This window comes from Pelobates fuscus, chromosome 5 (assembly GCF_036172605.1).
Source record: "Pelobates fuscus isolate aPelFus1 chromosome 5, aPelFus1.pri, whole genome shotgun sequence".
Lineage (NCBI taxonomy): Eukaryota > Metazoa > Chordata > Amphibia > Anura > Pelobatidae > Pelobates > Pelobates fuscus.
Genome location: NC_086321.1, coordinates 254,657,127 through 254,681,405, shown reverse-complemented (window position 1 = coordinate 254,681,405; position 24,279 = coordinate 254,657,127). Strand labels below are relative to the sequence as shown.

General features: G+C 42.4%; 1 protein-coding gene across 2 annotated transcripts; it reads right to left on the bottom strand.

Moving 5' to 3' along the window:
* Positions 1 to 474: 474 nt before the first annotated feature.
* On the bottom strand, positions 475 to 13,395 carry PLIN2 (perilipin 2). 2 transcript variants are annotated; one of them, XM_063455228.1, is made up of 9 exons: positions 13,360 to 13,395; positions 12,955 to 12,993; positions 12,263 to 12,458; positions 11,060 to 11,142; positions 10,013 to 10,265; positions 7,333 to 7,511; positions 6,470 to 6,583; positions 5,753 to 6,049; positions 475 to 704 (listed from the first exon to the last, which is right to left on the bottom strand). In XM_063455228.1, the coding sequence occupies exons 2-9, from the start codon at positions 12,979 to 12,981 to the stop codon at positions 612 to 614; spliced, it is 1,242 nt and encodes a 413-aa protein (XP_063311298.1). In that variant the 5' UTR covers positions 12,982 to 12,993; positions 13,360 to 13,395; the 3' UTR covers positions 475 to 611. The 2 variants fall into 2 exon arrangements, with proteins under 2 accessions (XP_063311298.1, XP_063311297.1); XM_063455227.1 differs by lacking the exon at positions 475 to 704 and having other exon boundaries at positions 5,381 to 6,049.
* Between the last annotated feature and the right edge of the window lie 10,884 nt (positions 13,396 to 24,279).

Here is a 24,279-nt window from a genome sequence, read left to right as displayed (position 1 = left end):
ATTCTGCCCTAAGTAGAGCTCACCACATACCTATTTGGGAAGGAGAGACATTGTTCGATTTGTTCAATCAGAAAATGAAAGAATATGCTCTTAGGATACAGGTGATTACTGTTCCATGCTGGATGATAATGATATGTCTTTCTGCAGATTAGCTGTGACAACATGCAAGATGACAAGTGCAGCCTTATAGGCAAGTTAGTGTTTTTGGCTGGTCAACACCACAAGTTTATAGTGAGGCAGCAACTGAAGAATGCCTAAACAAAAGAGGCCACTCATTTTGTTCAATAGATAGTGCTTTAATAACAATATAAACTAAACCATAACAATCCAAATGTAAACTACAGAGAACAATGGCTTTTCATAAACTTGTGCAAGAGTTCTACTAAACAAACATATAAGTTGTATTGCTTTTCAGCAGGATAAAGTATTGATTAGTAAGATTTTTTTTATATAATACACATACATACACACGCACACACACATTACACACACTACATGAGGGTGTTGCAGAAAGTCAGAGGGAGAGATAAGAGTCTCATGTTCTGGTATTGTAGCCATTGATGAACTGCTTCAGATAGTTTCAGTGCTCAGTTTGAACATATTGTTCCACATCAGTTAGACCCAGCTTTGTCACACACATCTTGCATTTCCTCTGTATCAGAATCGCCACTTCCAGATTCAAGAGCATTTGTGAAATCAGGTACCTGGTGAGAGAAAGCATAGACTATCAAAGCTGTACAATACATAAAACACAACAACCATTTCAGGACCATGGCCACCACATGCATGCTGTAGTAATTGGCCTGAAGTGCCCTGGTGCACCCATTTATATAGTCAAACCATTTGCCAACAGTTGGCCTGTAACAAGGGTCTACCAGGCACTTTATGGAGCAGTCAGCTGACAGCCAGTGAGCTAAGGCCTTCACTTTGCAAAGAGCTGATGCCTCCAGCTCTCAAAGGCAGAAGCCAGTGTTCACCCCCAGGTGAAAAGTCAAACTGTTTGCAACTGGTTGAGGTGCAGATATGGCAAGTCTTTAAAGTAAAAAAAATAAATAAAATCAGCTGACAATCTGCCACCATTCTTACATTTCTGCAGTACCCACCCCCAGTCACACTGCACTCAATGATTTGCCCTGCTTCAGAAGGCTTCCACAATGGCAATTTGCAGGGGGAAGGAAAAGGGGGAAGGAAAAGGGGGAAGGAAAAGGGGGAAGGAAAAGGGGGAAGGAAAAGGGGGAAGGAAAAGGGGGAAGGACCCCTTTCACATGCAGCTGTTCACGGGTCTCACAATTCTCAAGATACATACATTAAATTTTGAGAAGCAAAGTGTCTATTCAGGCATTACAGACTATTCTAATTAGCAGAAACCGGTCTAAATTCTTTATCCACCGACTTTCCAGAGGAAGACAAACCTCATCTAAAGTCACGCAATACCATTTAACCAACTTCATCTATTAACTATAAGAAAGGCAGTCACTTGATTAGAGTTTGACAACTTTGGCAAAGGGGACCAATGGTTATCCATTATATCTCTTGCAGCATGACAAAGTCAGACACTATTTCAGTTCAGTGCAGCAAATATGATGCAGGTAACAACCAAGTTAAAGGGACACTATAGTCACCCAGACCACTTCAGCTCAATGAAGTGGTCTGGGTGCAATGTCCCTCAGGTTTTAACCCTTCTGATGCAAACGTAGCAGTTTCAGAGAAACTGCTATGTTTACATTTGGGGTTAAGCCACTAGAGGCGCATCTGCCACGCTGGAGGCATATTATGACTTTGAATGCGAGAGCGGCACTTGCCGCGCATGCACATTCAGATCCGTTGACGTCGGCAGGGAAGGAGAGGTCACCAGCGCCGAGGGAGCCCAGCGCTAGAATAAGGTAAGCTGCCGAATGGGTTTTATCTTCAGCACCACTGGAGGGTGACCCTGAGGGTGGGGGCACCCTCAGGGTACTATAGTGTCAGGAAAACCGCTTTGTTTTCCTGACACTACAGTAATCCTTTAAGATATATGAACACAGAAGGTGGGTTACTAGAGTGGTAAAGGACTCTAGAATATTTGCATAGACCTACATTAATTCAGTGCATCTGAAGAGATACAGATTGGTGCAGCATGGCATTTTGATGTGCATCACTATCCAACCTCTCTAAACTTAAGAGGGACAATCCAATGTCCACGTACAACAATAAATCACAGTTTAGTAGATTCATTCCAAATAAAGACAATGGGGAGCATTTTATAAGAAACACTAACAAAACCTGCAGTGCTCTTGTCTGAATGCTTTGCAAGCCTTACTCTTCTGAAATCAGCCCAGACTTTGTGGCCATTTAATCAGACTTCATGAGAAGTTCATACAAGGAAGGTGCTATGGTCAGTTGTTGCCAGTTTAGTGTAGCTCTGAGCTAACCAAGCCAGGATGTAACAGGACCATTATCCAATTTACAGTTTAATAAATTAACCTGTTTTCACCCCATGGCTGTTAATTTCTATTGGCATCTGCTCTTCCCCTCCCATTCACACAAATATTTCAGCAAGCTTACCGGTCTGGAGTCTCCCCTTTAACCCCTTAAGGACACATGACATGTGTGACATGTCATGATTCCCTTTTATTCCAGAAGTTTGGTCCTTAAGGGGGTTAAAGGCACCCACACCACTTAATCGCATTGAGGTGTTCTAGGTCAAGTGCCTGTGTCCCTCTTAGTCCTGCTGTGGAAATCATTGCAGTTTGAGAAACTACAATGATTACAGGAGTAAGACTGCCTCTAGTAGCCATCAGGCAACCACTAGATCAGGGATAGGCATTAGGCAACCTTTGGCACTCCAGATGTGGACCACATCCCCACGTAATGCTGGCATAGCAACAGGAGTTCTAGTCCAAAACATATGGAGTGCCGAAGGTTGCCTATGCCTGTACTAGAGCCACTGCCTGCTTGCTAGTTGACTTGCCAAATGGTCAAGAACATTATAAAAATTGTGATTCACCCCATTTCTGCAAGAGTGATTCTAGTGGCTGTCACTAGAGGCATTTAAACCCTGCAGTGTTAACATTGCGGTCCCAACAGATGTTTTGAATTGCAGACATGGCACTCTCAATGACGTGCTCTGGGTGCCTATAATGTGCTTTAACATAGTCAAAGACTGGTTAATGTGCACAAGCTAGTTGTGTTCTAGTGCAGAGGTACTTATTGAAAGAATTACACAGTTTAGAAAATTGGTTTTACAGTTTAAGATGGTAACGTTATATATAAAAAAAAAAACACATTCTCTGAATTAAAGTGAGAATTTAGAGATTAGCTGGTTGTCTAACAACCTGATCAAAATGTCAGGTTTCGATTTTCTTCTCACTCAAGTGGTGTAAAGTTGGCTCTTTTTAATAAGGCCTAGGTTTGAATTAATAACCTCTTTATTTACAAGGATGACGGCGCAAGTCCCTGGTTGCCTTCCTCCTGTACATGATTAAACTCTTTAGGCTGAGTGTCAGACTCAGCCCATCACTGGCATCCAAGCCATTCTTTCTTGATCAGGTCAGAGGCACACAAATTCAGAGTTAGTCATTTTAACTCAGGGGGGGTAAAAAAAATAAAAAAACCAAACAACCTTCATTTAGATGAAGTTATGTGGGTGCAGTGAGGCTGGAGAGTCCCTTTAAGTCACTGTTTCAGTGGAAACTGATCCACTTATGGATAAGTCAGGAATACCAATTTTTGTTCAATACTTTTCAGAGAAGAATCAACATGCACAGCAGTTGCCACAATCTGCCAAGTAAGTTAGTCTTTATGAAGGGCATTAAGCAGGAGTCCTCAGTGTCACCTAATGGTTAAGAGCCAGCAGTAGTCTTGGAGAGGGACACAAGTTGCATGTGAAACCTTCGTATATATGCAAAGTTTTGTTAATGTGTGCTCTCACTTTAACACAAGTGTACCATTTAGAATATTAAAGGAAAACTCCAGTGCCAGAAAAACCAATCCGTTTTCCTGGCACTGCAGGTTCCCTCTCCCTCCCCCCAGTTGCTGAAGGGGTAAAAACCCCTTCAGTAACTTACCTGAGGCAGCGACAATGTCCCTCGTCGCAGCCTCCTCCGGACAGTGGGCGAGACTGATTCCGCCCACCGGGGAGACCTAATGCCAGGCGATCCGTGCATGCACATTAGCGCTTCCCATAGGAAAGCATTGAAAAAGATTTTCAATGCTTTCTTATGGGGAAATGAGCGACGCTGGAGGTCCTCACACAGCGTGAGGACGTCCAGCGACGCTCTAGCAAAGACAATCTTTGCTATAAATCAAGAAGTTCCCTCTAGTGGCTGTCTAGTAGACTAGAGGTGGAGTTAACCGTGCAAGGTAATTATTGCAGTTTATAAAAAAAAAAAAAACTAACTGCAATAATTACACTTGCAGGGTTAAAAGTAGTGGGAGTTGGCACCAAGACCACTCCAATGGGCAGAAGTGGTCTGGGTGCCTGGAGTGTCCCTTTAAGCATTAGAAGGGACAGTGCCATTAGCAATTTGGAGGAAAAAAAATAAAGCAAATATTTGTTCCTACTGGACTTTGGTATTCAGTAGATTGGAACACACCTCATATGCACTAGAGGGACAGTTACGCATTGAAGCTTTCCAGGGATATTGAGGGTGGAGTTTAGAGATATCATTTATGACTAGAAAATAAGAGTGCATTTGCTATAACATAGCTAGTCTTCTGAAAGATCTGAGATATGCCTCTTCCTTCACAGCCTACAAGTTTCAATTTAAAGGGACACTAATCACCAAAACAACTACTGCTTATTGAATTTGTTCTGGTGAGTAGAATCATTACCTTCAGGCTTTTTGCTGTAAACACTGTCTTTTCAGGGAAAATGCAGTGTTTACATTACAGCCTAGTGATAACTTCACTGGCCACTCCTCAGATGGCTGCTAGAGATCCTTCCTGGGTCATGGCTGCCTAAAATGCATCCAAACATTCAGTGTCTCCTCCCTCTGCATGCAGACACTGAACTTTCCTCATAGAGATTCATTGATTCAATTCATCTCTATGAGGAGATGCTGATTGGCCAGGGCTGTGTTTGAATCGTGCTGGCTCTGCCCCTGATCTGCCTCCTTGTCAGTCTCAGCCAATCCTGAGATAAACAGCATGCAGATCTATAGCTTCTGGCTTGAATACAGCAAGATTTTGCTATATTTATGGAGGCATGAGGGGCTAGATGGTGGTTTTAACACTGTAGGGTCAAGAATACATGTTGTGTTCCTGACCATATAGTGGTCCTTTAAATGAACCACGTCAGTTACAAGTGACGTTTCATAGATATATTAGGTCACAAATCAAAAGTCTCAGGGGGAGCAGCAGACTTAGTCTTAACATATCAGGCAAAGATGTGGTATTTAAAGACTTTACAATAAAGAATTTATTGTTTTTAAAAATTTGTTATGCATTTGTGTCTTATACAATATCAAAACAGCATGTATGAAGCAATGGTCAAGGTTACAGAGTATGTACCAACAGTGGCAATATGAAACATTTCTGGTGGTGCCAAAACAGAACATTTCTGCCAATACAAAACTGACATTGTGCTGATACAGCAGGACATCAGTTAAGAGGGTGGTGTGTACACATGAGCCCACCCAGGTGGTTAACAAAGTTAACTGGAGTGTGATTTATTGCAAGTGTTCATTTCTGTCCCATCTTGTTCAGGTGTGCCTGCCCCATCACCTTGTTCACCATGGTGAGACCCAGACACCTGCGGGTAAAAGGGACCTACCAGCCAGTTGAGTGGTGTATTGTTGACTACAAGGTCCATCATGTCATCCATAGAATACTTAATTTCTCTGAGACGCAGTTTGCTGCTGCTAACAAGCTGGGTCATGTTGCCGTACATTTGTGAGTTGTGGAAGGTTTGGTACAGAGTTTTAGCTGTTGCAGCAACATACTCTGCTTTTTGTACGATAGTTGTAGAGAATATATTGTAGGTCTGCATATTGGACAGGAGGGATTGACATGTTGTCTGAAGTGTCTTTGTCAGGTTTCTTCCAATGGTCAAGATGTGCAACTCCGATTGCTGTTAGACAAAAATAAGGTAATTACTGGGGTGTTACAAAACATTTAGGCAAAAATCAAGAAACTTTAAGTGGTGTGCAATATAGCATGTATAAGTTTTTCAGGCTCCAGATTGTCATTCGTTGCTTACTGTGGAGTGACTCCCGTCACCTATACCATTTCTTAGCAGCTACTGAAGTAGGTCAGAATTACAGCACCAAGAATGAGGTTTACACCACTTTGCAATAATTTAACTGCAGGGTTTGTGTTTTATTATCTGGCTTGTGCATCATGTCCAAGATACTCTGCTGCAACGATACCTGCACATCTGTCACAGGTAGTCCCAATTCATGGGAAAGCAGTCTAGGATTGAAACAGGAGGATATTCGTTGAGATGAATATCAAAAGCATTTATGGTATTGGAAAACCAGATGTTAATTACCTCAGCACTTTGAGATTCATCTTCAGCATGTTCATCTGAACCCTTTCTCCATTCCTGGATGGTGGAATAGATTCGATCTTCAGCACCATGAAATTTTTGACTTGCCAATGCAATCTAGACACAGGAGGTACATTTGTTATTTATAGCATGTTGCCCAATGTTTAGGTATGACAAGTTAGGTTGTGTGGTTTTTGTCAGACTACTCAAAGTGGGGAATGAAGGGGTGCAATTAAAAGTAATTAACATCTTGAGAGGCTGTGGCCTCCGCGGCATGTACCTGCATATGTGGTGGGATTGCCCTCAGATGCAATCCTTTTGGAAAAGAGTGGGAGATATTTTAGAACAGGTTTTCCACCACAGACCTACTATGAGAACCATGGGTGTGCCTGGTAAATGGGTCCATTGACGGATGGACTAAGACTCTGCATAAGTTTACCTTAGCAGCTAGATGAGCCTTGCTATGAGCTGTTGAAAACCAATACTCCATCTATATCATTGGTAATTGATAACATGAAAGACAACTATCTTATGGATAAAGCCAACAGCACAGTTGAGAAACACTGCTTAAATTTGAAGGATTAACATTTTAGAGAGTTACTCCAACCATCAGTGGTCATGGTGGTAGAAGTCTGTATGTACAGTGTCTCAGCTCGAACACTGCAGTATTTGTAGTTGTGTGCCGGGCTAGTTGCACCACTGAAACAGGAGACTTGGGCATCCTGGAACAGTTTTTGCTGGGCTGCCTAAAATCAAACCAGTGCATATTTTAGATCTGTGAATGCAATGGTGACAAACATTAAGAGTATAAAAAAATAACACCCCACACAAATTTAAATAAAAACCACAGCCCACTAAGTACTTACAAGGTCAAGGGTGTTATTCAACTGAGCAATAGTTTCTTGGCTTTTTGTTTTGGCTTCCACCACACGAGTCAGAGCTCTCTGGTAGACCCTTTTGCGAGCTTTGGTAGACAGGGATCCAAGTCTGGAATAGTAGTTAGGTTTTTCTGTTGCCACTTCAAAGCCTTTGGTGTTCTTTGCTTCTATATATTTAAAAAAAAAAGAAAAAAAAAAAAAAAAGGAATTTTAGTCACCTGTGCAGGAGATCTTCCCAGCATTACATTCAGAATGAGAAGGTTCTGTGGTGCACATGTTTTTGCTGCAAACTTAGGCACCCGTACCACTTCATCTCAATCAACTTGTCTGGGTGCAGTGTCCATGTCACCTGAACACTGGCTTTCATGGAGTTGAGGACATGCATCATCTTGAACAATGCCCATAGTAAAGGATTGTCACCCACATCATTGTGGAAGGCCGAGGCATAGAAAAATCCAGCCAAGAGGGACCTTAGCGTTGCAATCAGTACAGTTAAACCGTTTGCCAGCAGAAGAATACTATCGTGTTAGAAAGTTTATTTTAACACTACGGCTATTTTAATCAGCATAATGCAAAGCTTACATTTTTTTTTATTTCTTTATTTTCCGTGCATTTAGTTTGTATCAAAACATACTTGTGTTGCCTTATTAACTTAGGCAAATTGATAGAAGGCATTGACAGTAACAAAATACAGATATGATCAATACTTTTTACATGTGACTATTGATAGTGAGGGACTAAAAGTAGGCAACAAGCATATTGTGGTTGTTTTTCAGGTAGACAGTTGTAGGAGCTAGCGTGTGTCCATGTAGTCAGAGAGACTAGTAGAACAGTGTGTGCACTTTTTCTTGGTTTCCTGTGAGTCGAGTGTGCCCATGGTGTTGGTACCCATAGGGCGATTTGGGTGCAGTGACATAGGTCGAGTGTATAGATGGTAGTAGGGTCTCAGGAGTGGATGGAGGGCACCTACCCCAGTTGCTTGGGGGGGCGGCATAAGGTGGTCGGTTAGTGTTTGTCGCTCATCGCAGTATGGGTTGGCGTGTATGCCTCGGTGAGGGCCCGGTATTTGTCGGTGCCTTAGTGTAGTTTGTATGTCGGTTATGGTATATGTGAAATGGTGAGTAGTGTCGGCCCTTAACCTGAGCAGGTCACGGGGGGGGGGGGGGGTCACGTCACGGTCTATGTAGGGAGAGACATTAAGAAACTGAGTGTAGAGAGATTTTTAGAGTGAGTTTAGATAGAAGAGAACAGCAGGGCATGGAAATTAGTGGTAGACATTTTATGTGGTATTCAGGTCCCTGTCTCTTGTTGCCCCTGTGGAAGAATGGGACAGTTCTCTCTGGGTTCCATGAGTGGGGGGCTGGTGTCGTTCCTGTTGAGAAGTTCTGTGTAAGTCCTACTTTTTGGAGAAGTGCAGGGGCCTCAGAGAGTGGAGTTTTAGGACCTCTGTTCCGCTGATGACAGCCAGTGTTCTTGGCAATAGCCATCTGTACTCTAATTTTCCTTTCCGCAGTTGTTCTGTTACTTCGCTCAGTGATTTTCTCCAGAGCAGGGTGCTCCTCATGAGATCTTGGAAAAAAAAAAAATAGTTGTGAGGCATCAAAGGCCAGGGGTGTCATGTCTCTCACCGCTGCTAGTATGCGACGTTTGTCATTGAGTGGCATCGGACTATGACATCTCTTGAAGCGGGTGCCCTTTTGGCCTTGTTGATGCGGAAATGGCTGTCAAATTCCAGCTTTTTAGCTTGTGTATGTGGCAGGATTGTTGCCGTGAGCCTCCTCAGGTATTGTGGTATTTCTGATGGTCCGACTGTCAGGAATTCCCCGAATTTTAATATGTGTGCGCCTGCTGCGGTCCTCCATGGCGTCTAGTGTGTTTTGGAACGCTGTGTTCGCCATCTGTAAGTGTTTCAGGGTATCCCCCATGTTTTTCACCTCTTGTTTGAAGTCTAGTATGTCCTCTTCAGAGGCCTGTACGCGTGCTGTCACTGCCTGCGTTTCTGTGCGCATTAGGTTTATGTCGGCGTCAAACATCTGCCTCATTTCTTGTAGCAGGAGTCTGATGTCTTTAGTGGCTGGGGCTGATTCATCCCCTTCTGCTTGTAGGCTGCTGGGGGATTCTGATCGCCTATCTGCTCTGTTGCCTTGTGGCAGCTGTTCTGAGCCTATGGAGCAAGTCTCTTGGTCCTGGTCGGCCGCCATTTTGGGACCTGCAGCGCGCTGTAGCAGGGCCCCTATATCTTGTGAGTCCCTGGGCGCAGCCTGCTGTGGCTTCTGTGATCGCCTCCCCATTGTGTCGTTGGGTGGTCGTCGGCCATCTGTCGGACTCGTTTTTTGCCCGAGGGTGTGTGTAAAAAGGGCATCGGTGGGTAGCCCTGTGAGCCCTGATGCCGTGGGTCTCACGGGTCGATTGTCCCCTGTACCTGTGATAGACGGCGGATTAGCCGTTGGTGCTGTGGAGCCGTGAAGAATGACGTCCATTCGGCTCCGTGGTTAAGCTCCGCCCCCTTACATTCTAAATTTTGTCACAATTTAAAAGGATAACATGTTCAGATAAATAAGAGAAGCCACCACTCAGCCAGTTGGAAAATCCAGAAGAATTTAAATCTATTAAGGACACAGTAGTAGTATGACAAAAAAAAAAAAAAAAAGCTAGCATTCCAGCTTACCTGTCTCTTCTTCGGTCTCTGGCAAGTAAGATTCCAGCAGAGATTCAGTCTTCGTTAAGGCTGTATCAACTGTGCTGCTCACCTGCTGAGCTACACCACTTCCCAAAACAGTGTTAATGCTGCCATTCACAACAGCCTTTGTCATTGCAACACTGCCATTAACAGCACCTTTTGTTTTATCAACCATGCCAGTAATGCCGTTTATCAAAGTCTCCTTGGCACCAGCCACCAGTTCTGAGGCATTGTGTACAACCTTGGAGAGAAAGTGAATAGTTAAAGTCTGCAACATCTGTACAAGTTACCAGAAATGCAGTCAGTATGGAGGTCCCAGATAAAGTTGCTAGCCAACTTATGCCCCTCTTACATACTGGATTAGGGAAGACAAGTGGAAATAAGTTGTTGCTACCATCTTAAACTTGGATGAAATTAAAGAAAAATAAAAAAAAAAGGTTTTTGGTGCAATAAAAGGAACATAGCAAAGTTCCTTTACAGGAAGTGTTTATGGAAGGCTGTGCAAGTCACATGCAGGGAGGTGTGACTAGAGCTGCATACACAAAGTGATTAAACTCCTAGACGGCAGAGAAGTGAACAATGAGACTGCAGCGACAAGATCTATACACCAAAACTGCTTCATTAAGCTAAAGTTTTGGTGACTAGAGTTTACCTTTAAGTTATTTTGCATTTGGATAGACCTTCTCCTCAAACTGATGCCACATGCCCCCTTAGCATGTTTAGACAAGAGGTAGCAGTCTATATAAAGATGCAGTGCCATGACTACCAAGTCACTGCAATGCACATTAGAAAGTCAAAATTACAATGTTAGTGGGCTCCTATGTCATTGCATCCATTTGCCAAACCCCCGGTTGCATTGTGTGTACCACCATGTACTTTCCATATCCACAGACTATAGCACAGATTCTTGAAAAGAACATTATGTAGCTATCCTCCAAACTAGCACATGTTGACATAAAAAAAACAGACTGACTATTTGTGCTAGTCACACTGTATTCTTATTGCAATATTCTGGTAAGTGTTTTTGTACTTCACCTTGTCACTAGGCTGATAGAGAATTGGCAGTTTTTCCTCAATTTTATCCAGGCCTACACAAGCCACACTGTTGGCAACAGCAACTATAGAGAGAAATAAATGTCCAGTTAGTGGGATACCTAAACAAAATTTGCTGATACACTGAAGGGTACAGTAGCTGGCTAGAAACTACACTCAGTGCAGGGTTATGTCAATGGATGAGAGCATCAGTTGATTGCACTCAGCCAATGAGTCAAGCCCAGCAACACTATGCTTTGAGAGTTTTGGGCTCTCCAAAGAAGGCAGTGGTGCATAGCAAAGCACAAGTAAGTAGCAAGACTTGAGTTCTTACAGTTGGGAGGTGCAGGGCATTCCCGACGCCATAACTACTACAGTACACTGCAGTTATGGGGTTTGAAGTGTTCATTTAACTTCTCGCAACTGCAAAATAAGCAACAGATCTTTAAGATAAGCATTTGCTTTTGTGGCAACTCCTTGCTCTAGTGTGCCATTCCCTGAGTTTGAGTGTTGCACTATTGTTCCAATCCCCTCTGCACATGAACACTTTGCTAGCATGGCAATTCTTCCAGAAGTCAAAATGCTGGTTTCACTGCCATCACAAAGTGACAGACACCATTTGCATATTACATGAGCAAGAGTGAGAATTTTGGGGAATGGGCAATATATATATATATATATATATATATATATATATATATATAGCAACAACGGTACATTTAAGGTTTACTCATTTGCTAGCAGTTTAGAGATCTTGGGTTGTGCTAAAAGGGTCAACAGTCCAACGATTGGGCAAGGTATGTGAACAAGGTATGCAAGAGAGACAGCCCTTACAGTGTGCACAGATATTTGGGGTATCATAGGGCAGCAAGAATGACATTGCAGAGGTGTGTTTTGTTTTTTAACAATTTCCCTTTACTGCATTATTCACAAATTACACACTTATATTTATGTAGGTGAAGCAGCAGCAAGGAACACAAGCTTTATAATTAGAGTTGTTTAGAGAAAAAAAAAAAAAAATTACATTTACACACATCCACTAGTGGCTCTCAGACAGCCACTTCATTGTAAGATAGATAATGTCTTCACTTTATGAAGATAAAGTCAATTAGGTGTTAAGCATATCCCTTTGATGTTGTTCTAAACACAGCTTGTGTTCCTGCTCCCCTCCGGAATAATTCCAATAAAAATACAGTAAACACTTACTCTGCGGCTCCAGTTTCTGTAGAATGGGTACAGCTCCTACCATAGCCACAGAAGTGATGGTCTTCACGCCTTTCTCAGCCACATCACATACAGACTTCAAATATGGATGGTTATCTTTGGTGTTTACATAGGCACTTGACACCATGTTGTAGGTGGAGCTCACCAGAGGAAGGTTAATAATCCTGACCACCACATTCTGCAAAAATAAACCCACACAACATTACTCAAGTTCAACAGGAACAACTGACTTGTCTAATAGAATCCAGTGACAATATTAAATATAGCTAAGCCAGCTATGAAAGTGGGTAAAGGTGGCATACCATCCATAATTAAGCAAGCCTTGGCATTCTATTGGACATGAAAGCAACCCTTCGGAACATTTCTGTCACACGCCCAGAAGGCACAGGTTCTATATTAAGGTCCATGTTTATCAAGGATATATATAAGGTACAAAAGGGTTTAATGATAAGGCAGGCCACTGGTTTCCATGATATCTGCTCATTTTCTGTTACTTTGCCATAGAGGCATTTACCATGTTCTGACTGTCTACACAGTTTTTAAAGTGCCTTAAAACACAAAACCCACCACTCCCCGAGCAGTGGCAACATTTGTCTCTTAAGTGCATAGTGTGAAACATAATGCAACTTCCCCATCCCTAAGCACAGCAAGCTGCTGTACGATTTCATAGTTACCTGATGCACCTCCACTTCTAAAGCCATCTTGTGAATAATCTGAAAAGAAGAAAATAAAATTTAAGTAAATTGTATATTATATAAAATGTATATTTTTGATTCGGTTGCCTACTTATGGTGATATAGAGATAGATATAGATAGTAATTTATATCACCGTTAGTGAGCAACAGAATGAAGGAACGTTCACACACACACCCGCTCTAAAACATTAGAGAATTAGAACGTCAATGCCCCAGTTATAAATAATAGATCTCACCCGCTTACAACCATAGAGGGAACCTGCGTTGTACATTACATGTAATTATTAGGCAAAAATCCTATTAAACACCATCAGTTGATTTCATAATTGACTGATAACCGACTACCACCGCCCCGCCAGCCTACCCAGCGCCCTAAATATGTACCAGCTGTCCGTTCACAGTCACAGGAGAATGAGCGAATGGCGGATATCCCAGGCGCTCCGGTATTTATTCCACATGGCCACACCCACTTCTCACTGGGGCGTGGCTTCAAGCCTTCTCGGCAGTCAGCTGACTAGTGAGCTGGTTACGTGATGTCACCCTTGGAAGCTGCTGGTCTGTGAGTCGTGGAAGGACTTTACCTCCCAGGCTGCAAGGGTCAGGGTTCCTCCAGCTATCAGAGCTGCTATCTGCACTCTCTCTAATTACTGGTTATTGTAATAAACAGCTCATTCTGGAACATACTATACATGGGGAGATAGGGTTCATCCAGCTATCTGAGCTGCTATCTGCACTTTCTCTAATTAGTGCTTTTTGAGACTAAACAGCTCATTCTGTACCATACTGACACTAAATATATATGGGGAGATAGAACTAAATATTTAGCTAAATATGCCTCCCACTCCTGAGGCCTGATAAGTCATTTAGTAACTGTTTGTGGAATATATTGTGATGTGATATAGACTAATAATATACCGGTATTAGTCTTTTTTCCGCTAAGCTAGGAATTGTAAGGAACAGATTGGATACTTAACTATTTAGTACTAAAACCTCCTTTCTCAATTCTCCACAATCCCCATTATTATGAAACACTTCTAATTTTTTTTAATGGACACATATCTCTTCTACATGCTAATGAGTTTCATCATGAAGACTAGGGCTTGTTTCCAGTGATGTCGCAACTTTTTATCGCCTATCACTACTTATAGAGAGTAGGGGCTGTTTGGTGACTGCAAAATTTAACAAGTAGAAAAAGGGAGATAGAAGCTGCTGCTACTTAAAGGAACTCTCCGGACACCAAAACAACTTAATTGAACTGAATGTGTTTTAATGCCAGGAGGTCCCTGGTGCTGGCTTACCGTTAGTGGTTAAACGGTTTAACTCTAAAGACTCCTTGCCAGCAATGTTTCACTCTGCCTCTTCCAACATCCGCTTTCTAAAAATCTTCAAAATGGAGGCTTCATGCTGTCGTCCACGCATGCTCTAATTCAATCAGTAGCTCCCCATTAAAAAAAAAAAAACAGCTTGAGAAATGCACAAATGTTTCTCAAGCCATTTCGTGGATTAGGAGCTACTGATTGGATTAGAGCAAGCATGTCATATTCAAAGGCTAGCAAGGGCCAAATAAACGAGGTTTACGTTTAAGTGGGCCGCAAAAAAACAAAAATGTAAATTTTCATAGAAACGTAGGTTTATTTAGAAAAGTACAGTATTTAAAAAAAAAAACAGTGATCCCCTCTACTAAACCCGAGTGCCCCCTCATCTACTAAATCCCAGTCCACCCCTCGTCTACTAAATCTCAGTCACCCCCTCGTCTACTAAATCTTAGTCCCCCCTTGTCTACTAAATCCCAGTCCCCCCATCTACTAAAACCCTGCCCCTGTTCTCACTCACACTTACTGAGACACACTCACTGACAGACATACACACAGAATCACTCCAACACACACATGCACTCACAAACACACATTCACTGACAGACACACACTAACTAACAAACAGGCTCCCTCACAGACACACATACTCCATCACAGACATACACTGACATACACACACATACACACACACACACAGACTCACTGACAGACACACACACAGATAGCCATATATATACACACACACACAGCCAGACACACAGACAGCCATATACACACACACACATTGATTTTGAGCTCTCCATGCTCAGCTCCCTCTGACGTCAGGCATCACTGCGGGAATCTGAGCAGGGAGCGCTTACACTCAGCGCAAACATATTAGTTGTGGGCCGCGAGTTTGACATCCATGGATTAGAGGCTGACTCAGCGACCCCCATGTCCATGGCAGTCTGAGACTTCTGTTTGGAAGATATTGAAAAAGTGGACGTTAGAGGGGCAGAGGGAAACGTGTGTGACTGTCCAATAACAAACTTCCCAATGAAGCTCAATGAGTAATATTTGCAAAGCTTATTATTAATTTTATTATTCTGTAGCGCTTTACAATGGGTGGACTAACAGACACGTAATTGTAACCAGACAAATGGATGCACAGGAACAGAGGGGTTGAGGGGCCTGCTCATTGAGCTTACATGCTAGAAGGAGTGAGGTATAGTGACACAAAGGGTATAAGTAGGGGTAATGAAATAGGTTGCTAGAAAAGTATTCACTGCGAACTTAGGTTATTTTTGACAGTTGCAGGAGAGGAGTCATGGGGGGAAGGGAGGGTGGGAATGAAAACCCGCTAACTGTTTAAATGATATACTTCCTGAAGAAGTGTGTTTTCAAAGATTTTTTTGAAGGAGTGAAGACTGCGTGAAAGTCTAACGGAGAAGGGAAACAGAAAAGTCTTGGAGGCGAGAAGTCTTGGAGGCGAGCATCAGATGTAGGAGTACGGACAGAGGATAGACGTAGGTCTTTGGCACAGTGTAGGGGCCTCAATAGTACATACTTGTGTATTAGGGAGGATAGGTAGGTTGAAGCAGCATTATGTAGGGACTTGTAAGCAAGCACCAGAATCTTAAATTGAGCCCTATATCTAACTGGAAGCCAATGTAGGAACTGACAGAGGGGGGAGGCGTGGGAGGTGCGGGTAGACAGGAAAACAAGCCTTGCCGCCGCATTCATAATAGATTGCAGCGGTGCAATCTGGGAAGACGTAATATCACTGTTCAGGGGATTGCGCGAGTCAAGGCGAACAATGGCATGGACCAGCACCTTAGCTACGTCTGGTGTTGAATAGGGTCGGGTGCGAGCTATGTTTCTGAGATGGAAGTGGCAGGATTTGGCGATAGACTGGACATGAGGAGTGAAGGATAGGTCGGAGTCAAAGAGAACACCTAGGCAGCGAGCCTGCGAGGTGGAGGTGATGGTGGTGCTGTTGACTTGGAGGGAGACAGACAAGCGAGTAGCAACACTTGAGGGAGAAAAGACTAGAAGTTCTGTTTTGGACAGGTTGAGTTTAAGGAAGTGGGCAGCCATCCAGTTGGAAATCGCAGAGAGGCAGACATGCTCTGGGTAGTTACCTGCCTCTTAAGGTTAGCATCACTGAGTTAAACAACAAGGAAGTAACAGGACCTGTTGTCTGATTGACAGCTGGGGGAGGGTTTAATAAGGTTAATTTATAAAAGTGATAATTTCTATAGAAATCTGCATTTTTTTTGTTAAATGAAAAAATAAAACACACTCTTCACACATAAAGAACTTCAGCAAGTTAAATTGCTTTAGGGGGATGGAATGAAACGGAAAGCAGTTATTATTTTTAACAGTGAACCAGCTCATGTACATGCTAATAGCTCGGTGACCTCTTTCTTTAATGCATAATTGGTTCAGTGGTCCCTTCTAAAATTGTAATACAATATATAGCAAAATAAATTTAACAAAGCACATTTGTTATACCTTTCCCAGTGTCAAAGCGGTCTCATTGTAGTGGGGAAGATAGTGCTGCTACAGTAGTCGTGAATATGATTTGTCTGTTCAAAAACCACCGCCTTAAAGGATTATTCCTGACACTATAGTGCTCTGTTGGCCATTTAGGGTATCGGCCCCTATCTGCAGGTAGGGACGAGGAACCTTTTGTCACTTGCAGCGCCAGTCTACGTGTGGAAGCTCCACCTCCTTGGCTGAGATCATCAAAATCGATGGCCTCTTCCAATCAATCCTTTCTTATAGGAAAGCATTTGAAGGCTAGTGCACATGCACAGCAAAACACCACGCTGCACTTTACTCTTCTATTTCTTTGGAAACACATCTAGTACCTGTCTAAGTCCACTAGAGGCATTTTAAACCCTGCAATGAAAACATTGAAATTCAGCTGCAGGGTTAAAACAAGATGAGCATGGCACCAAGGCCACATCATTGAGATTAAATGGTCTGGGTGCCTATAGTGTTCCTTTAAGCAATAATCGGTATCAATAGAATAAATTACATTTTCAATACATAACAAGATGTGATCTCTTAAAGTGAACCTGCCACAACAGGCTCAGTTTCAGATAACAACTTTCAATTTATGAAATCTTTTAGGTGAACTTATGACTCCTAGAAAACATTGCTGTGCTTCCTCATGATACATGCTACTGTGTTATTATACACTGCAAGTTGGGAGTGGTGAAGGATGGTAGAAAAGGGGCTCTGATGCATTATGTATACAGTGGGAATTTAACCCCTTAAGGACACATGACATGTGTGACATGTCATGATTCCCTTTTATTCCAGAAGTTTGGTCCTTAAGGGGTTAATGCATTCTCCGGGACGTTTCTTATTGCGAAAAGTTTGTAAACCGAAACGTGGTTTCCCATAGGAATGCATTAAAAACCAATTACTCCGTTCTGGAGGTCAGAAAAAAGTCAAAATGAGCTGGCATGGAAACCAACCCACAATGCAGAACCCACAATAAAAGGCATGTAAACGATGAAGTTCAGCTCACTACCTTTCCACAGCTTGAGAAATGCACCAAAATGTCCCAAAACAACTGCAAACAATTTCCAGAATGGCTCAAAAACTCGATGCAAAAGCCACTCCAACACCTCCACACTCGACGCCACGTGCTACCCACAGGCCCCAGCATGCACGGGGCGGTGCTATAAACCTCCCAGGTGCAATGCATCCTGGGGAAACTTGCTTTGTATTGCGTAAAAATTTGGTAAACCTAGGCATTCTTTTCAATGGATTTTCATTTGTAAACCGAAAATTATGTTAACCAAGGCGTTTGTAAACTGAGGTCCCACTGTATATGTATTTATCTGTTTATTGCAACAACAAAAAAAAATATTACATTTAAAAAAGAGTAGAACTTTGAAAAAAATTACGTAATTATTTAGGCCAAATATTTTTAGTTATGTATACCGAATGGCATGGATTTAAAGGAACACTCCAAACACATAAAGCACTCCAGCTTGCTGGAGTCTGTAGTTTTTGTGGCCAGTGGTGTCGACAGTGGTGACCAAATGTGGGGCTCTATAGCTACAGATCTTTTTTCCATATGTGCCCTACTCTCTCTGACTGCCCCTGGTCTTTCTGTGTCTGTGTATGTATTTGTTCCTGTGCGTGCATGTGTGTTTGTTTCTGTGTCTATGAATGTGTATGAGTATTTGTGTGTGTCATGTAGCGCTGCCAAACAGACTGCGGGTAAAGGGGCGTCTGTTTCCTTCTACCGGGTCTGACAGAAAGTACTCAATGAGAGCACTACCTATCAGATCGGGTACTGTTGTCTGCTCTGCCGTTCTACATGGATGAGAGCAGGTACAGGGGGGATGGAGGAGAGACACATGAAGGGGGAATTGAGACACATGGAATGGACCGAGGGGGAGTGAATTAAGACACATGGAAGGGACTGGGGGGAATTGAGACATATGGAAGGGACTGAGGGGGAGGAATTGAGACACACGGAAGAGATTGGATGGGGGGGATTGAGACACATGGAAAGGACTGGGTGGGGGGGATTGAGACACATGAAATGGACTGGGGAGGGAGAAATGGAGAAACATGGAAGGGACTGAGAAGAGGGAAATTGGGGCACATGGAAGGGACTGGTGGGTGGATTGAGACACATGGAAGGGACTGGTGGGGGATAGAGACACATGGAAGGGATTGGTGGGGGGATTGAGACACATGGTGGGGAATTGAGACACATGGAAGAGAATTGAGACACATGGAAGGTACTGGGGGTGATTGAAACACATGGAAGGGACTGGGTGGATTGAGAAAGGGACACATTGAAAGGCTGGGTGGGAATGCGACACATGGTGGGGGGGGGGATGGACTAGGGCCCAGTGGTTTCTAGTTATGCCACTGGTCCCCAATGCTCCTCTCTGAGAAGCATTGTATTTGACCAAGCCAGAGGAGGCAGAGATGAGCAGCACCGAGGGAGCTTCAGTGCTGGAAAAAGGTGAGTAAAGCTTTTTTTTTTTTAAATAATTCATTCTTTTATTGAGGCAATCATAAAGGGTTACAGAAATGAAAAAAGGGAGTAAAAGCATGTTAATACACGATGTGGGTGCAATAGCATATTCGGTTAAGTAGACTCCTATAGTGGACAGCCTCATTTTTTAAAATTATAATAAACGAGCCGAACTTATTAAGAGAAGCGTAAGAGTAGTAAGCAACCCTACTTGGTGAATGCTATTTGACGCTCAGATCTAAGGGGTGAGGGGCTAGGGTGCGGAGGTGTCCTTTATATCAAGGTTACACGATGGGGATAGTTGCTAAGATCAGACTTATTTTTATTCTTATTCAGCCCCTGGGGCATAGGTGCTGATTGTCTTTGCCAGTGTGTGCCCAGTCATTATGATGTGTGTGCCCAGTCACTATGATATGTAAAATGTTGGAGTAGGCAACATGGGCTAACTGGGTAAACTATGTGTATGGTATCTGAGCCCAGGGTGGGAGGGAGGGGGTTGGGTTTCACATGCTGGGGGAGCACCTGGTGCTTAAGGCACTTATCGTTCGCCTCTGGAGCGGGGGGGGGGAACCTCATGTATTTTCATGTGTTCGCTTTACCGTGTGCCGTGATAAATACTGTTAAGCGTGGCTAAATGAGAGAAAGATGATAAACATATGTAAACAAAAACTAAAAGCAGTCATGAACCAAGCTTCAACAATGCAGAATCAAGAACTGTATCATAATATGAGCAGGAACAGTCATCTGAGAGGGCTATGTGATACTGGAGAGTCCGCTCCGTCGAGGCATGGTTCAGGTAGGAGCTCCCAGCCTCGCTCCGTCTCGTGGTGTGAACGGGACAGTTCTTGAGGGGTCCCATATATGTTGTTTGGGGGTCTCTGTTGAGGCCGCTGGCAGCGGTGATAGGCCGAGGGCCCGCAGAAATGCTGAGGGCCCGCAGAAACGCAGTGTGCATGTATGTGTATCTTTGTGTCAAGGTGTGTGTGTATGTGTTAGTGTGTGTATATCTGTTTGTATCTGAGTGTGTGTGTATATTTCAGTGTGTGCATCTATGTATTTGTCAGCTTATGTGTCATGTGTATCTAAATGTGTTTGTGTATGTGTCAGTGTTTTTACATGTGTGTTCAATCTCCAAAATTATGTACAAACACCTGTTCATGGCCTGAGTTACAAAATCTGTACATTGATGAATTCAATCAATAATGTCCTGATTTTGCAGTCTTAATGGCTCCGCATGGCTCAAACACCAACATTACATACAAAAGCAAACCTGCATATGACAGCCAACACTACATACAAACACACCCCTGCATTCAAATGTAAACACAACACACAAGTACACCACTTCATTCCAATTGCAACAGAAAATACAAATACAAATCTACATAAACACACATACTTTATACAAAAAACATGCTTAGATTCAAATGCACAAATACTGCTCACAAATACAATCCTGCAAGGATGGGCAAAGGTAAATCCCAGGTGGCATAGCATCATGGGCGTTTAACAGATGGAAGCTACCTTTTGGCCATTCTTGTACTAGAGGGGGCCCAAAAAACATTCTTGCACCAGGGCCCTCTCTAATTTAGTTCTTCCACAGGTCCCAAGCACCTAACATAAAGTTTTTAATTAATCCTGCCACAGGCAAGTGGCTGGGCAGTCTTGGGGGGATTGGTCACAAGCAGGGAGTTTAACTTCGGCAGAGGCAGGGCTAGACTGGCCCACTGGTTATTTCCCAGTGCCGCTGTAACTGGATCTGGCCATTTACTGGTGGTTTACAGGGAGGTTTGAGGAGTGGCAGCACAATGTTCAACCCCACCGGCATAAGCCATGATATTGTAACCTCGGTGACAGAAATAGTGTGCATGGCATAGAGAGATATAAATGTGGCGGACTGCCGTCACTAAGTACCATGCCTACTGCTCATTCGTGTGTTTTCCCTTGTGCTTTGTACGTTTCCCCATGTATTCCTATGTATTTCGTGTAATCTGCCCTCCTGCGAACGGAACCCGTTCGTCCCACGAACGCGGACCACCCTAGGCCCCCATTAGAATGTTCACAACAATCAATCAGAACGCTTGCACCTGCAACATAAGTGTGAAACCACAAGGGAAGTAGTTAATGAGTGCTCCCCTGGGTGGCCGCCATTTCGTATAGGCGAACGTCACCCAGGGGGAGCATTCGTATCCCAAAAGGATACGCTACCCTTGCAGGGTTTTCACACCGGGACTCCACGAACAGGTCCCTGAGGTTGGTGGGGACAATGTTGGGGTACTGGCAGTTCTGATCTAATTGCATGGGCCACCCGATAGGCCCCCCTTAGCGTGCGGAAGTGCAGTAGTTCCACCACTGCCTAGAAATTCCACACCACTGTTATACACCCATTTTGTACCTTTGTGCATGCATTCATGATTTTAATGTAGGTAAAGATGCCAAGAGGTGAAGAAGCATAGCAGTGCCAAATATGGTGGTGTTGAGGAAGGAGAACTTCTGATAAGTACATCTCAATGCCCTATAAGTGGCTGCATTCTATGGCAGACATATAAATGCACTAGCCCTGATGATTTTGAACATCACACAATGATGCAACATTATTAAGGTTTACCAATGTCAAGTTCATTGCTCTTTGCCTATATTTAGAACAGTATAAAGTCTACAGGCCACAGTGTTTTGGACTTTTAACCCATCAATCCTTTCAGTGATTCAGACACTGAATGACAGATGCAATTTTCACATGAAACATAAAGCAATGAAAAAACTCCTAATGTTTTGTGAATTCCTAATTTTTTGAGAACTCTGTCTTTATAGACGGTCGTAACCTGCTTTAGTTTATATCGGTTTTAATGGTAACCTAATAAACCAATATTAAAAGTGTATATAGACGCTTTAATAGAATATAGGCATCTTATTTAAGGACTGTCAGGATTACTGATATGCAGAACTAATGTCAGAGTTTTACTGGTTCTAGGAAAGGCCGCACATATTGCAGTACCTAGATTGGCAAAAAAAAGTCTGTGAACAGGCAGACAGTAAACTGGAAAAAAAAAAAAGCGCACACAAGTGACTGAATAGAGCTAAGACAACATGTATTTCTCTTAAAAGTACAGTAAATCAATTGCAATAGCACAAAACACTACAATACACAAAAATCTAAATGTAAAATGCACTGTGCTTATGGTGTAACACACTAAATACAAATACACTTTTCAAAGTGAAGCGCCAAAAAAAGATTCCATACACTTTAAAATGATAAGTGCAGTTACACCATTCAGGGGAGGAGTCTTCCTATGACTCTAAAGTGCTTGAATAGAGCCAATCCTGGGCTCTACTTCATGTGAGTGGGCATTTCCATAAACATCTGGGTGTCTTACACGGTTTACTACATATTGCACTACTGTTTTTATTGTTATGTTTGAGGTTCTGAGGCTTCCTTGGAAATCCTAAATACTGCTGAGTATTAATGTTAATCTTTTTATCGGCACTTCTGAATGATGTAACTGCACTTAACATTTTAAAGTGTGTGGAATCTTATTTTGGCACTTTACTTTGAAAAATGTATTTGTATATTGTGTGTAACAACATAAGCCCTTAAAAATTGACACGTTTGTTAAATAAGAGCTATTTAATTGCACAAGCACTTTGGATGATTTGATGTCACATTGAGTTATTGATTTATTTTATTGAAGTGGTACACTTTTATGTTATTCTTTGGTTGTTTTATGGTGTGACAGGTAGCACTTGGAAGTAAGACAGCAGCTAAATAATATATATTTTTCACAACATTAATAATAATATTTTTTAAGCACCAGTTTTATAATATTTTTTGCACTGTGCCTTTAATAAAAACTCACAATATGCTTGTGACTTGTTTCAAAAGTACACACTGTCACACTGACATTCAAATAATCTCCCAGTATTTTAGAATATTCCATCAGCAGCAATAATAAAATGAGAGAAAGAAATAGAACATATAGCGTAAATCTACTTAAATACAGAATAAGAGGACAAGTGCTAATACAACAGGCAATGCTCAGGACAGACAGCACAAATGGCAGCATTCAGTAAAAATCCTCTTTATTTTGTAAAATCAGCAATACAAATGTAAATCACCCTTCTTGGCTAAGTACAGCAAAACTACACCACAACAAAAAATTATCTATCTTCACACATAGAGGGTTCATTGCAGAATGTACATTCTTAATGAGGAATGCCCTTTTATAGGCTATTTTTCCATGCTTTGCAATATCAGTAATAGCATGAGAAAAATTCCTACACTTTGTAATATGACCAGGAGCTCTCCAATTGGTTGGCTAGTGAACGAACCAATCAGAACACTCTGACAGCCAAGTATCGAAACCTGGGGTATGGATTCCTGCTAGAGCTGCCAGAGGGCAAATAGTTCTTCAAATTATCAATTCACTTTTAAAAAGCAAGTGAATGATAATTTGTAAATGTGTGTCCTACAGGATGCATTCGGTTTATCATCCACTGCCACGTGGTTGTTGATAAATCTCAGATTTCGATGCTGATATTAGTGATTTTCTTAAAGCATCCTAATCGACTGAATCTTGACCCCATTTGGCTTTAGTAAATCTGAGAATTGCCAATGCAGTCAGAATTTGGTCAAATTTTTTTTTTTTTTTTTCAATTTATATTTTTATTGAAGTTATGTATATTTAAACATCGTAATCTTTCTTTTGTGTTACAAGGTTTCATATGGGACAAGTAATAGAAAAAAAAACATCAATTATGCGTATAGTTAGTATGTATGCTTATCATAGTAACGTAGATCTCTTAGTGTACATATACATATTGTATAGGTGTTTTAGGTAGGGGGTTGATCTCTCGTTATGCAGCATCAGTCCTGGGTGATAGACCTATTCCCGGTACTGTTTGTGAGTCACTTAGCAAATCTGCGATCTGGTTCTCTCATGCCTGCAGGTGTCAGCCTCTTTATTGCCACGGTGCTCGGTGCTGCTCGCGCTCATGGTG